At 36.0% G+C, this 16,851-nt stretch overlaps 1 protein-coding gene across 1 annotated transcript; it reads right to left on the reverse strand.

The window, feature by feature from the left end:
* Positions 1 to 7,054: 7,054 nt before the first annotated feature.
* On the reverse strand, positions 7,055 to 16,531 carry LOC132357200 (cerebellar degeneration-related antigen 1-like). Its single transcript, XM_059910480.1, is given in 2 exon segments — positions 7,055 to 7,802; positions 16,476 to 16,531. Coding segments are annotated over 2 exon segments (804 nt in total).
* Between the last annotated feature and the right edge of the window lie 320 nt (positions 16,532 to 16,851).

Genomic DNA, 16,851 nt, shown 5'->3' on the forward strand with positions numbered 1-16,851 from the left:
CTGTCACTACTGTGATGATCAGCATTTTCATTGATGCATGATATTCCTCACCTTGAGCTCAGAGAGAAATAGAAATTAATTGCCCAACAATCACTATTGCTAATGTAAAATTAGTGAAATACCACCAAGAGTCACTTTACTTAGTGTTTTATTTCAGTGAACAAACCAATTGTCTGGGCTTTCATAATACTCTCTTCTCTCCCCCAATTTCCCCCCAAACCCTATATATTACTCCAACACAAATTCCCCTACAATGAGGGTTTCAGGAACTCAACTCTAAGACCTAGGGAGGGGGTACTCAACTTGATTGGAAAATTTTGTATTCTTGATCCTGAAATTTATTTTAATTCTGTTTAAGCCTAACTTGCTATCTCAACCGAAAGGATACAAAGCTTCTCCTTTTAATTAGTTTGGTATAAGTTAATTTGTTTTGCAGCAATTGTATAACGTCCTGAAAGGCCTGGTCGGTCCTGGAAGGCAGTACATTTATAATGGATTCCTGGATTTACTTTGGCACCTAATCAAGGAGGAGAAGCTGCTAGAGTTCATTTCCATCCATCTTCTCTGTTCTCATATCTGCTCTTCCCAGTGATTTGAATGGTTGAATATCCTCTTCCCTAAAGATGTTGGAAATCCAGTAATTTCCCTCCCAACCTGGAGGTCTGAAAGATAGGCTACCTATATCTGAGTTTGAAGTGATCAGAGAAAAGGGAAAAAATACAAAAGTCAAAAGGCTTGCTTGCATAGTTACAGTTGAGACAACAGACATTCCTCAACATGTTCACAAGAGGCAGATGAGAGTTGAAAACCCATTATAGGGTGATAGGGATCTAGTGACTTGCCACCGTGCCGTAGGAGCTTTCACTCTCCTCTAAGCCACGGTGGTTTTCAACACTGACTGCCCATCAAAATCATTATGGGGAGCTTCAAAAAACACAGATTTCTGGGACTTGCCCCTGGACATGCTGAGTGAGAGGTGAGGCCAGCAGCTGTTTATTTTGAAAGCTTCTCAAATGATTTCTTAATATAGTCATGGTTGCAAACCACTGCTCTAAGTTTACACATAATTATGATAGAAAATGTAATACAAATGATAGTGGGCCCAGGGGCTAGGAAAACTTGATTCCATGTTTCTCCTCTGCCACTAGCTCAATGGATGGTCTTATTCAAATCACCCTACTCTTTCCTTATCTGTCAAAGGAGAGAATAGGACCACTTGGTCTCTGATGTCCTTCTATCTCTGACATTGTTACCTTGAGAGAAAGGTGCATCAGCCTCATTGGTTGATTTTGAGACTACCCAATCCCTTTCATAGAGACCAAGGTAAGTAGTAATATTACTGTCTTATACTGTTGTTATTTTAAAAATTGTTCTTGTAGTTCAAGCTTTTCGTGTTTTAGTCCCTCTCAGAAAAGAGAGTTAGGCATAGATGCCATAGAAAAAAGGGAAACCAATATAACATCAACTCTCTGAAAGGAAAGATAGAGAGTACCTCCTGTGAGTTTTTCAATGTGATAATTGCTCTTTTTCTTCTGAGTTATAGGGTTTGCATTATGTATATAATGCATAGATATTGTGAGTAAAGCACTTTAACATTTTGTATCATTTGCATAAACCAAAGCAGAGAAATCTGTGTTAACTGTTTCAAGGTTCCATGGATGATCGGTGTACTCTTAATCATACCTAGAGGTAAATATTTTTAAGTTAATGATTATTTTACCAGCATAATCAGTAGTTCCATATGCTTTTAAAGAATGTAGTTTCTTGATAATTTTACCATTTATTGAGATTATTGTGTTGGCAATTTTTTGGTCTTAATTTGACCAGAATTAGACAAATCAAATTTTGAGTTGAATAGCATCCATCGGGACCAGTTAGTATAAAATAATACAATGGGAAACTGACTACTGTATGATTTTGATTGTGGTAGGAATGCCTAGACTTTGGCTTGATATATGGAAACATTTGTCTAGGGCCCAGGCCATTTGAAATAAAATATTGGGATAGATCTAATTCTTGTTTAAGGTAATATCCAGTTAAAATAATCTGAGAAGTATCATTGATGAGGGTAAAAGAACATTTTAATATGGTTCAGTTTAACAAGTCAGCAGAACTTATAGGAGGATGTGAAAGTTGGTTTAGGCTAAGTGGTAGAAATAGAAGTTAATGACGACAGTGCCATGTACATGGGTGTTTCTTTTTTCTTTTTTAAGTTAAGAATAGTCCCTAAAATTGAAAATTTGAAATTTCTTTTAGTATATCTTATACACAGTTTGAGCGGAAAGAATCTTTCTGTTGTCAAATGGTTCAGGTAAATTCTTGTGGTCAATATTATGAAGTGCACGGAAATTTCCTCCTTTACAGACATTTAACAACTGGCAAAAAGAAAAAAAGAAAGAAAAAAGGGGTAGAGAGAAAGGACAGTCCAGGTTGCTGAAATTTGTAGAAAATATTAGAAAACTGGCATTACATTAAAAAAGAGCTTTTTGTTTACTTAAAATCTGTTAAGATCAAAATGCAGAGAAGGCTCTTTAAACTACACATTTGGATTACATAGCTGCCGGCACCTGAATGCTAATAAAGGGCTTCTACAGTGTGTATAGTCTAAGAGTGCGTGGGTCATATTTGTGCTGTGAAATACATTACTCACTGAACTTTACATAGTTTTTATTACCTTTTAATGGCCTTTGATGTCAGTTTGTTATGGTTGTTTTTCTAAGAATTCAGAAATAAATATGATGTGCTATGAACAGATGTATATGTTCTCGGGAACCATAAAATCAAGTAGAAATAGATGAAAGGATTAATAGTACATTTCATTAGCATGAATAACAAATATTGAGAAATTAAATATGAATCTAGTGTGCTTGAGACACTGCACTTCATTTTTCTTTCATTACTACATAAAGCCAAAGATATAATTAACCTATCATTGCAAACACCCAGAGTTGGCTTTTGATTAACTGGCAGTGGTATGATGAGTGCCCTAATGACAGGAACATGGAAGTTAGAGTTAGGGCTTTGCCAACGGCTTCTTGTCTGCCCTGGTCTGGGGACTCCCTCTCTTTGAGTGAATGGTGCTTAGTCCTGGCAGGATAACCCTTAGCCTATTGGGGTGTGAGAAGTCAGCATGGGCCTAGGCTTTGGAATCAGACAGATCTGCCTACTTTCAATCCTGTCTCTCCCTGCCAATTACCAGCTGTTTAACTGTGGCCATGTTTTTAAACCATTTCAAACTTGCGCTTCTAATCTGTAAAACAGGGTCGAAAATACTTGCATTATAGGATTGCTATGAGATTGTGTGAAATGTTTAGTACAGTGCCTGGCACATAGTAAGCGCTCAATAAATTGTTGCTATTATTATTATTATTATAACATGAATAATCATTATAGAACTAGAATATGATCGTTTACTCTTTGCCAAATTTTACCATTTTGATATTTTATCTAATTTCCCTCAAAATAAGTTATGCATGATGGTTTTAAGAAGAGAGAATGACTAAAAATTGATGTTAAATATTTTTCTTTGTTTGCTTATGAGAGATACCTGAAACAATAATTCCTCCGTCCCTGTTACACCTTGACCTACAGAGATTCTATATACTATATTTATAATGTGGTTATTTATTTAAGTAGTGATTAGAAGTAATGACTTTTCTCACATGGATGTATTCCTATTCTTTAGAAATGAATTCATCCACTTGATCCCACTTTTAAGATAATTCAGTCACTCTGTGTTATAGGAGCCAAAGATAAAGCTATATAGGACCTACTTTGCTGAAACCACAAAGTATTAGCTCAGCTGCCTTTGAGAAAAATTGGATGTCTAAGTAATCTTACTAGGTGAGAACAAGACAATTCCTTATAACTAGCTTCTGAACTTCTTTGTATTTCATGTATTCTGTGTTGGCAATCAAGAAGTTTGAAATAGTGGTATTCAGAATTCTGAGCATTCATCATAACTCTGACGCTATGTGTGCTGAGCAACAGAACTGTAATTCAACTTAATTCAACCTTAATTCAACTGTAATGTTATAACTCACATCCCAACCTTTTAAGTGTTTTAATTTGGAGTCTTTGGTGTTCTAGTATATTTATCTAGTGGTCTTTGGCATTCAGCATCTTGCTGCTTGACTAACTTTCCTTATGCACAATTCTGATTCTGGTACTTTCTTGTTCAAAAATCATCAATGGCTGCCCATTGTCTATATATTCCATTATTTAACCTTTAAGTCCAGGCCTAATCCCAGTGTACCTTAACCAGTTTTATCTACCAGTGTTCTCTTTTATGCAATATATGTGATAGTCCCTCTCTTCCTCAGCCCTATCTAAGTACTAAAGATCTTCGGCCTACAGCTCAATCCTGATCTCTTAAGCTTGTCAGTCTTGGGTGGGTAAGATCAGAAATCAGATTATCTGAAGCCAGAGTGCCTGAGATGAGCCTACCAAGCTGTAATCTCCTTCCTGTTCTCTATCATTGCAAACACCTAGAGTTGGCTCTTGATTATTTGGCAGTGGTATGATGACAAGAACATGGGACATAGAATGAAGGCTTTGCCACTGGCTTCTTGTCTCTCACTGGCTAGGGACTCTCTCTCTCTTTGGGTGAGTGGTGCTTAGTCTTGGCAGGATAACCCCAGTCTGTAGGGGTGAGTTTCTTCTTTTTTTAAAAAAAATATTTTTTGTGAGTTTCTTCTTAAGCTTCCAACCTACTAAATTAGGGCATCCTCACTGAACCTTATCCCCCTGGCCAGGGGCCTTGAATGCTACCCACTTAATTTTGGCTCTGAATACAAATCTCCTTGTTTAGGGCCCTGAAACAATTAATTGGAGATCTAAACTACATTCTTAGGTTCTTGCCAGCTTCATCTCTGAATATCATCACATAAATACTATCTTTATTTACCATTGGGCTTCAGATTGCTCTATCCATTCTTTTGCATGTGAATGCTAGCCTGGAAGTAGTTAAGTTTACCATTCCCTTGATTTGGCATCTAGAGCTGGGCCTGGCAAACTAAGGCCCGTGGGCCAAATCTGGCCCAACTCATTTACGTATTGTCTAAGGCTGCACTACAATGGCAGAGTTGAGTAGTTGCAACAGAAACCATATGGCCTGCAAAACCTTAAATATTTACTATCTGATCCTTTACAGAAAACTTTTGCTGACCCCTGACCCGAAGTCAAGTAGTTCCCCTGCCATGTTGTTGCTTATTCTTTGATAATTCCTCATTCCTCATGCTGTCAATCAATATACCCCCAGAATCCCAGTTCGTTGAGACTATGAAGTAGGTTCCAATCCACTGAAACTACTCACTTTTAATTGAATTTCCCTGCTTCCTCTTTGTCATCTTCCTAAGAAGTCCTTTCTCTGTGTTTTACTTTTTAGTGAAAGAGATGCCATAGTCATAAAGACTGAGTAGCCTTATTATGTCTTTTAATGTTACATCAGGTCCTAATATGATAGTCTTTCAACATTGCCAATATTTTTCAACATGACCTTCCAATAGCTCTAAGATTAGGCCTTTCAATTCTTCAGTGTCTCTAATATCAGGTCTTCTGAGCTACATAGCTTCTGATATCTCCAATTGCCAGATCTTCTAAATGTTACAATATCCATGTCTTCTACTCTCTGGCTTGCAGCATCTCCACTGCTAATGTTTTTAGTCTCCTCAATATCGGAGTCATTAAAAGTCTGGGTCTTCTAATAACTCCAAAAATCAATCTTCAAGTTCCAGGTCTTGTCTTTCAGGGGCCAGAGTTCTAACTTCCAATTTTTCTATGTTCCCAATCCTCCAATGCCTCCTAGCTACAGGTCTTCTAGAGTCCATTTATTTCATTGTGTCCAAGTCTAGCTCTTCTAATATCTTCCAGCACATAAATAATTCAGTTCCTACAATTTATAGTATCTTCTAAATCCTGATTTTACAATGTCTTGTCATCACAAATTCCTCTAATGCCCAAGTCTTTCAATATCTCCAAGAGTCTGGTCTTCTAACATTCAGGTGTTCCAACATCCCCAGTGTCTGAATAACTAGGTCTCTCTTAATATCCTGACCTTTTAGTGTCCAGGTGTCCTAATGTTCAGGGCTGCCAACACTTTTGACTTCCAGCATCATGAAAAGTACATCTTCCAAATTCTATGTCTTTTAACATGAATATGTCAATATCCAGGTTTTCTAGTGTCTCCCAATATCCAGGGATTCTGATTTAAGATTTCTAAATGTCTAGGTCTTCTACTGTCCATACCTTCCAATGTTTAGGGCTTCCAAGGTACAGGACTTACAATGTCTCTAGTGTTCAGGGCTTCCAGTATCCATGGCTTCCATATCCATTAATTCCAACACTCAGGGCCTCCAAAGTCTCCAATGTCCAGAATAACGAATGTCCTCAAAATCTAAGGCTTCCAATGTCTCCAACATCCTGTGCTTCCAATGTCTCCAATGTCCAGGGTTTCCAATGGCGCCAGTGTCAAGGTCTTCCAACGACTCCAAGTCTTCCAGCAACTCCAAGTCTTCCAACTAATTCCAAGTCTTCCAACAACATCAAGGTCTTCCAGCTAACCCAGTCTTCCAGAAAATCCACGTCTTCCAGACAATCCATGTCTTCCAGCAAATCCAGTCTTCCAGCAATTATAAGTCTTCCACAAAATCCATATCTTCCAGGAAAATCCATGTCTTCCAACAATTTCAAGTCTTCCAGCCAATCCACGTCTTCCAGAAAAACCTATGTCTTCCACCAGATCCAAGTCTTCCAGCTAATTTACGTCTTCCGTAAAAATCCAAGTCTTCCAGAAAGAAATCCAGGTCTTCCTCTCAGTCCACGTCTTCCAGAAAAATCCACGTCTTCCACCAAATCCAGATCTTCCAGAAAAATCCATGTCTTCCACCAAATCCAGTCTTCCAATAAATCCACGTCTTCCAGACAAAATCTATGTCTTCCACTAAATCCAGGTCTTCCAATAAAGCCACGTCTTCCAGAAAATTCATGTCTTCCACTAAATTCAGGTCTTCCAGCAAACTTATGTCTTCCTAGAGATTAACGTCTTCCAGAAAATTCATGTCTTCCAGTAACTTCCAAGTCTTCCAGCAAATCTATGTCTTCCAAATAATCCAGGTCTTCCGGACAATTCGGGTCTTCCTGAAAATTGATGTCTTCCAGAAAAGCCATGTCTTCCAGGAAATCCATGTCTTCCAATGACCTCCAGGTCTTCCAGCCTATCCAAGTCTTCCAGAAAATCCATGTCTTCCATCAAATCCATGGCTTCCAGAAAATCCACGTCTTCCAGGAAATCCATGTCTTCCAGCAAATCCTTGTCTTCCAACAAAACTGTGTCTTCCATCAAATTCATGTCTTCCAACCTACCCATGTCTTCCAGAAAATCCACGTCTTCCAGAAAATCCATGTCTTCCAACAAAGGTGCGTCTTCCAGAAAATCCATGTCTTCCAACAAAGCGGCATCTTCCAGAAAATCCACGTCTTCCAACAAAGCCGTGTCTTCCAGAAAATCCACGTCTTCCAACAAAGGTGTGTCTTCCAGAAAATTCACGTCTTCCAAAAAAGGTGCATCTTCCAGAAAATCCATGTCTTCCAACAAAGGGGTGTCTTCCAGAAAATCCACATCTTCCAAAAAAACCATGTCTTCCAGAAAATCCATGTCTTCCTACATCTCCAGGTCTTCCAGCATCTCCAGGGCTTCCAGCATCTGCTCGTCTTCCAGCATCTCTGTGTCTTCCAGCATCTCCACGTCTTCCAACATCTCCACGTCTTCCAGCATCTCCATGTCTTCCAAACAACTACTCAGTCTTCCAAAAGCAGGCTCAATATCCACGTCTTCCAGCGTCTCCAGTGTACCGGTCTTCTAACATTCAGGTCTTCCAGTGTCTACGATATCCAGGTATTTTAACATGTTCCATAGTCCAGGCCTTCCGACCTTTCCCCAGGTCCAGACGTTTTCAAAATTAGTCTTCCCAAGTTCAAGCCTTTCCATGTTCAGATTTTTCCATAGACAAGCCTTCCAACTCAAATATTTCTGCTTCTAGTAGAATTAGCTTCAAAAAATTGAATAGGGCATTCCTTCTTATAGACCAGATCTTATGGATCAACTGTACTTCAGCTTAATAGTGTTTTTGCTTCTAGGAAATGTGCATTCATTCTTGACAACTTTTAAAGATAGTGTTCATAAAACAGCTTCTATAGAATAAACACATAGATGGGATTGCTGTGATAAATTTTGCTAATTTACTAATGCTCATATATTTTATACAGTCAACTCTGTTTAGGTACAAGTCAAATTCTTATTTTAATGAGAAAAATTCCTGTTTAGAGACTTTATTATTTTAGATAAAGCTGACATACAGTGTATTTATCCATTTTTTTATAACATCAATTTTTGTTGTTTGGTCTTATGTGACATAAATAATAATAATAATAACGTTAACATAGCATTTACTATGTCCAGGCACTGTTCTAAGGTCCTTACATGCATCAACTCATTTAATCTTCACAAGAACTCATTGAGGTAGATACTCTCATCCCTGTTTTACAGATGAGGAAACTAGCACACAAAGGAGAAGTAACTTGTCCAAAGGACACAACTAATAAAGTACAGCACTGGGATTTGAACACAGCTAGCCTGTTTCCAGAGTCTATGACCCTATCCATTATGCCATAATATCTGCTATTGAAAATCAAGATGAGAATTAGAGGATCCGAAGCTTGATTGCTCCCATTTTATGTGTAAACTATTATAAGATCTTATATATAAATGGTCTCACTTTATCCTGTCACTTATCAGAACCTATTTGTGTTCACAAATCTCATTCCTCAACTAGCTACTATCATTTCCTTGCTCATGTATATGGAACTAGGCACAAACATTTCCTGATATCATTTTCAGTTTGGGCAGAAATAACACAAGGGAGCACTGAATTCAAGTACCCTTTGCTTTAGAATCATATTCATAACTCCATGCTTTGAGCACTGATGCCTGGAATTTAACTCTCCCATCTACTTTAATCCATTCTCCAGTTTGCACCTTACTATCTAGACCATTTACCATTAGTTTGTTTCTGACCTCCAGGATCCACCTGCTTCTTCAAATATCACTGACATCCTGGATTCCTGACCACTGCCTTGTGTTTGATTAATGGTAACTACAACTCCTTAACTCCCAGCTTGGTGACCTAGAGAACTAACTACTTGGTTCTCCAAGTCTCAGCTCCTACCAGGTGCTTCCAGTAACGTTGCTACCTGTGCCTCTGGCTGGCATGGCAACCATTAACGCTACATAATGAAGTTATGGTTAGGCAAGGAACCTCTAAAGATCTAGAATCATCTATACAAATGAATAATAATAATAATTGAAATATCTTCCAAATAAATGTCTAATGATTTAGTTTACAAAGTGCTGTCACTTCATTCATCCATCTCCATCCATCCATTCATTCAACAAATATTTATTGAGCGTCAACTGTGTGCCAGGCATATTTTAATGGAGCTTAAAATCATTTGGGGGAAACAGACAATGTACAAATAATTGAACAATTATTTATCAGTTGCTGTAAAGCCATGAAGGAAAATTAAGTATAGGATGCTGTAAGAGTCCAGAAAGTTAAGGAAAGCATCCCGGAGGAAGTAACATATATGGTTGCTGGAGGATCTATTTTCTTATTTGATTATCAAAATAACCTTGTGACTAAGCTAAGACAGATGTTTCTATATCACTTTTACCTAACTAGAGGTTAAACAGCAAGTACTAAAGACAGGCATGGGATCCACATATTTTGACTTTTTTTTTCTACTTCTCCATGCTGCCTTAAAATATATAGTAAATACAGTTTTGGCAATATATATCAAGGTATATGAAAATGTTGGTACTCTTTGACTTAGTATTTTCACTTCAATAAATTTACTCAAGGAAATGATCTAAAATATGGATAATTCATGCACAAAGATATTCCTCCCAAAGTTATTTGGTATAGTGAAAAACAGAAAAACCTAAGGGTCTAACTTTAAGGGCATGATTAAGTAAATGTGCTATTTCCATGTGATAGACTATTCTTCCATTAAAATATTTATGGTATGTTCATATTATATAATGTTAAGTGATAAATCAGCATATAAGATTATATGGAGTATGGTTGCAGTTATTTTAAATATATATAATCAGAGAAAAATGACTAGAAATAAACACATTGGAGATTGTGAACTAATTATCTCTAGGTGGGTAGGATTATGTGTGATTTTTGTTTACTTCTCTATGTTCTTATTTTCTGCGAAAGTTCTTACAGTGTGGAAGTATTTTATATTCAGGAAAGATATTTAAATGATTGTGCATAAAATTCATTATTTATTCATCTTTTTATTATACATGTAATCAAGTTTTACTGTTGAAAACACTTCAAAATGTAAGTAAGCAAAGTGAAAAAAATAAAAAAATAAACTCAATACTCAAACACTGTAAAATTTTTGGTGTATGCTCTTCCACACTCTATGTATGTTTATTTTCTTTTACAAAATGGAATCATACTGCCTTTTATCCTATTTTTTCCACCTAATAAATTGTAAACATCTCTTCATGTCAGTAAACATGCATCTGTATTATAATTTTAATACATAACTTATTTACTTCGTCTCCTACTGGTGGGCATTAAATTCTTTCCAATTTGTTTTGTATTCTAAAAACTGCTGTGATGAGCACATACATTGTGTAAGTTGTGCAGAACACAAACTGTGTTGTCCCACGTGGTAGCCCTGTACATGACTGTGTGCATAAATGTTCAGATATTACTTAGGATAAATTCTGAAAAGGAGAGTTGCTGAGTCAAAGGGTATATGCATCCATATTGCTTATCATCGCAAAAAAATTAAAAGCAATCTGGATGTCCGACAGTTGGGGGTGGTTAACTAAAATTATGTTGCAACAGTATGATGACATATTATGCAGCCATTTAATATTCAGAAGAATATTTACTGAAATAGGAATATGTTCACAAGATCTCAGTAGTGAGAGAAACAGGTCACATGAAAGTATGTATAATATTCCAATTTTGTAGAAAGAAAACTATATAAATGTCTTCAGAAAATGACCAGTAGAATATACAATAAAGTATTAGTAGTGAAAGTCCAAAAAGGATTGTGGTATATTTACACAATGGAATATTATACAGCAGAGAAAAGAAGGCACTACAGGTAAATAACAATAATAATATGGGTAGATTTTACTTCTATCATGTTAAATTAAGGTATCAAGTCCCAGAAGACTACATATAATAGGATATTCTTTTTTTATTATTCAAAAACAAGTAAAACTGAAGGCTGTATTATTTAGGTGTACATATATATTTGGGATTAAAAATATTTTATTAGAAATCAAAGGAATAGCAAGGAAAACTTCAGGATAATGGCCATTGGGGCTGAGGAAAGGGGGTTGGAATAGGAGGGGATCATAGAAGTAGGTGGAAGTTATTGTCAGTATTCTAGTGCTCAGATTTGATGGGTGGGTGGGTAGGTGGGTATTCATTCTATAACTAAAAACATATCATTGACTATTTAATGATTGTATGAGTATTATGAAAATTAAATAAAAGAACAATCTTTTCTTGGATCAAAATAAAAGAGGGCACAGATCAGTGAAATAGTGTGCATGTTCTATGACAGTGTGGATACATGACTCATAATTCAGTTCTGTGCACTTGAATTTCACATTTTCTTAAGCAATTATCTCTGGGTGGTGGAAATACATGTGCTTTTTATTCTCTTGTGTCTCCTTATTCTCTGAATTTTCTATAGGGAAAATACAATATTATCTTAATTGAAAGACAAGCCCCAAATTATGTAGAGTAAGATCTCAAGTATGTTAAAAATGCATAACAGGGACTGAAAAGACAAGTGGTGACATTAATGCCTCTGTGTGGTGAGAATTCATATCGCTTTTCTTCTGTTTCTTTACAGTTTTTTAAAAATCCAAATGTTATACAGTGAGCTTATATTTTTTTTCTGTTAGAAAAGTAATACATGCTTATTATAAAAGTAAAAAGTACAGTGGTTTATAAGGTAGCAAGTGAAAATATCCCTCTCCTAGTCTCACAGCCCAGAGACAGGCATGATTATTTGTTTGTTTTGTATCTTCCAAGTACTTTTTCTGTTTATGTGTTCTTGTGTGTCTTACAAAACGAAATTATCCTATGCATGTTATTCTTTCTACAACTTGATCAACCCATACTTCTCATCCCCAGATCAATAGAAAGTCATTGTAACAGCTAGTAGAATTCTGTAGTAGGGTGTACTATATAATTTATTCAACTCTTTCCACATGATACATCTTTAGGTTGTTAAGTTTTTTTTTCTTCTAACTATTACAGATAATGCTATAAAAAATGGTCTTTTGAATCTATCTTTTGCACATTTAGAAGTATTTCCATAGGCCAGTACCTTAGAAGTGTAATTGATAGATCAAAGGGTTTGAGCTAAATTGCCTCCCGGCATGCTGGACACTATTATTCTTTTAAATTTTTGTCAGCACTTTGGATGAAAAATCGAATCTCATTCCTTTATTTTTCCCTAAACGCCAGTGAAGTTAAGCACCTTTTAATATATTTATTAGCTATTTGTATTTCTTCTGTGGGAGATTGCTTGTTCATATCCTTTGCCTATTTTTTCTGTTGAGTCATTTGTCTTTTTTCCTTCTTGATTTGTAGGAGGTCTCTGGATATTAGAGCTGGTATCCTTTTGCCTGCTATATGTTGCCAATGTCTGTCATTTGTCTTTTTAAAAGTTTATTTATGATGGTATTTGACATAGATTTTAATTATGTAAAAAGGTAAACATTGTAATCTTTCATTTACAGTTTCTTGGTTTTGTCTTATATTTAGGTAGGCTTCTGTACCCAAAATTATTTTCCTCTACTAGTTTATATATTTTTATAGCTTAGTGCTTTAATCCATATATGTTGTGTATGGTGGAAAGTAGGAACCTATGTTTATTTTTTCAGAAGAGATAGCTAGTCTTCCCAACTTATTTATTGTATTGAATTATATCTGCACTGATTTGGAATTCTCTCTATGGGTATGCTGCTTATGTTTCTTTTCTATTCAATTTTTGTCTATTACTGAGCTAGTACCTCACTGCTTTAATTATTGTAGCATTGTAATATATTTTTGAAATCTGTCCCCCCTTTATTATTCTTTTTTTTCCCTAGAATTTACTTGGCTGTTTTTGTACATTTTCTTTTTCCAGACGAATTTTAGAATCAACTCATCAACTTCTGTAAAACAAAAAAATCCCTGGAAGTGCCTTGGACCTTTTGAGTAATGTGTCAAAATTGGCATCTTTACAATATAGAGTTTTGCATTTATCTTGTATATAGGCATCATATTAAACTCAGTTCTGTGGGGGGTTTTCCAGTTAGTTATCTTGAATTCTTAGATATGCAATCATGTCAGCAATAAATAATGAAACATTTGTCTTTTCCTTGCTAATGTTTACATCTAATTTTATTCGTTTTTAGCACATTGGTAAAGATCTTATGACTTCCAAGACAGTGCAGATTTATATGGCTTAATAAAGAGTAGGCATCCTTCTCTTGTTTTTGACCTTAATAGAAGTAACTCATTGTTTCACTCTAAAATATGATGATTGCCATTGTTTCCGATAGATACCCTTTTTCAAGTTATGGAAATGCCCTTCTGGTCCTTATTCCTGATTGACTTACAGTTTTGTCAGGAACGGATATAGAATGTTATCAAAGACCTTTCCTCATATCTGCCAAGGTGATAATATTGTTATTCTTTTAAATCCGTTAATGTATTAATTACACTAATAGATTTCCTAATGTTGATCTATTCTTGCATTCTTGGAATAAAACTGACTTGGTAGTGATGTTTTGACTATGTTGATATTTCATTTAGAATATAATTCTCTGTATTAATAAGTCCCTAGAGCAGTGCCTCCTTACCTTTTTCAAATCATGTCAATTAAAGCAAATGTGTATTTTCTTTTTGTTTGGTAATATTATATCATATTTCTACATATTAAATCAAACTTGTTAATTGTTATTTAGATTTTCCCTTTTTAACTGCTTGATCTAATTTTTCAGATAAAAGTATGTAAAATCTCCCACTGTTGTTTTATCACAGCCTCCTATTTTTAACCTTTTCTGCTTTACATATTTGAACTTCTTTTTCATTGTGTTAAATTTCATGATTTTCTTATTGCATTGTGTTAATTCACAACATAAAGAAACCTTCTTTAACCCATTTAATGCTTTTTGCCTTACATTTCTCCCCCCCCCACTTGATTTTTGTTAGCATTTGTCTGGTGTATCTTTATCCACTCCCATATTTTCAACATTTTTGTGTTTTGTTTTAGGTGTATCTTTTCAAAACAGCATGTGATGCGATTTTTTTAAACTTCATCTGAGAATGTCTGCCTCTTAATTCATAATTAAACCGTTTACATAGATTACAACTGTAAAATATTTATTAATAATTCTGTCAATTAAATTGTTTTGTTTTTTTTCTTCTTCCTAGATTTGTCAAAGTGTGTTTCCTCTTTTTTCCTATATAGTGGTTTCGGAGTTTGAAATATAGCTTCTAAGAGTGGTTGTACTGATATATACATATTTTAGTTCATGTATTTTTATATTGTTAAAAATTTATATGTTAAAAATATGTTTAAGGTGAGCATATAATACTTTTGTAATAAAAAAAAGCATCTGCTTTTAAATGTGTCCAGTATTTGTTCATTCCTTACCAGTCTCATTCTCCTTGCTCAGGCTCTCATCATCTAGATTTTATATCCTTCCACAAACCTCTTACTCTCTCACTACACCTGTCCATCTTGTATACTGCTACCAGATCATCTCCTTAAAATATAATTTTCTCCATATAACTCAATTCCTAACTAAATCTAAACTCCTACACCTGACATCCAAGTCCTCCATGACCTTATCCCTATAACCATAACCGTTCCTGTTCTCTACTTGACCATGGACCATCTATTCCAGGCAGGCTGGTTTCCTCACTCCCTTACAAATCAGCATTTGTTCCTTCCTTTACTTTCATTTACTTTTTCCCTATGTTTTCTTGGAGTCCTACCCAACCACAAAGAGTGTAGATACCTGTCTTAGAAGATGTTATTCTTCTGTCATGATAGTTTTCCATTAGGGAAGACCTACATCTTCAGGGATGCAACATTCTGGTCACAAAACTATGGGAACAGACTTCATTTTTGACCAGGAAACCTTAAAGCATTTGATGTCTATTGAAGAGGGACAATTTTGACTGTGTCCTAAAATGCTTTAACATTGAGATTGATATTAACCCCTCACCCAAACCAAAGGTTTCTTTACAATTCTTCCTTAATAACAGTGCAGGACAACATCACCTCAATGTAAACCTTTCCCCAGTTTCTGTAGTTTCTGGATCCTCTCTAACAGAGGATAGTCAGTCTCTCATTTCGTTGAGAGTTATTTGGGGGCATATCATCATTTAGTCCATGACCTTAAGCTCATCTGGAAGTTTCTGTCAACTGCTCCAGGCCTGATTCCTCAACAGAGCCTTTGCTTCCATTTCAGTCAGTGTGACCCTTCCTTCCCCAGAATGGAGCTGGGAATGGGGCCCCAAATCTCTAGGCACTGAGGAAACATTTTCTTATCAATGCCAAGAAATAATCATTCATCTACAGTGCTCCCACCCCCAAAAGACAAGGTCTTTAGCGTACTTTGTACTTTTATTTCCCTTACCACCTCCTCCACATCACTCTGCCCCCAAAGTTCCTAGAAGGGAGTACAGCTGTAAGTAATGCTATCCTCATGATGTGGTGTTCTCTGGATCAACAAAGCTGAATTCTTGATGAACCACTGCCCCTTTTCTAGACTTCAAAATATTTTTGGTTGTTTACACTATGCTCTTTTCTACTTTATGACTTTAACTTAATAGTTGACTTAATTTCATAACCACATTACCAGTAATTATTGAGACAATATGTTTTCCTGGTTACCATTGTTAGCACCAAGTCGTCTCCCTTCTTGCATGCATTTCTCATTTTTAGTGAATAAAACACATTTTCCCTCCCTGGAGTGTGGTATAAAGTCTCAACTTTTTCATATTGCAACCAAGCTTCTCTTGGGTACCTAGATCACCAGGAACATACAGGTGCAAAAGTCCACACAGGTCCTGACATGTCTAAACTCACTACAGCAACCACCTTTTTATACATGGGTCTTATGTCATTCCTGAAGAACACAGCAAAATTGGTGCCTCCATTTTGAACCAAGCTCAGAATCAGAAAGTTTCCATCCTCATCAGCAACGTGAAAAATGAGGACGAGCTCAGGTGTTCATGCTGTATCTGCCCCCAAGTCCCCAGCAGGTGAGAAAGCCCACAGATTCAATTTAATATCCAGACTCAGATGGTCCTAATACAGAGTTTGTCTGAGGATTGTAATCATATATGCATTTTGTATTGCCTGCTTACTTTATGTCGTCCCTGTTGAGTATCGTCATGGACATTTGGCCGTTCACAGACTCCATTGGTTCCAGGAGACCAAAATCACTTTTTTAATGTTCAAATTTTCATAGACCAGTGGTGATGACTTTACGCTGACTCTTATGTCACAACTCAGACACCTTCAAAGTGTCCTTGCTTCCTCCAGGAACAGGATGTTTCAGGCTGATTTTAAAGTATGCTACTATATAAGGACCCCAGTTCCTTTTTATTGAAAAACTGAGAGAGCAAACTCAGGATGCTAAGAGTGGAAATAGTTTCACATGACTGCTTGGGGTAGAACACAGTAGCATGGTGGCTACTATTCACTTTCATGATGAATCAAAAATATTATTTTTTTTTCAAA

This window comes from Balaenoptera ricei, chromosome X (assembly GCF_028023285.1).
Source record: "Balaenoptera ricei isolate mBalRic1 chromosome X, mBalRic1.hap2, whole genome shotgun sequence".
In the NCBI taxonomy this organism is placed as follows: domain Eukaryota; kingdom Metazoa; phylum Chordata; class Mammalia; order Artiodactyla; family Balaenopteridae; genus Balaenoptera; species Balaenoptera ricei.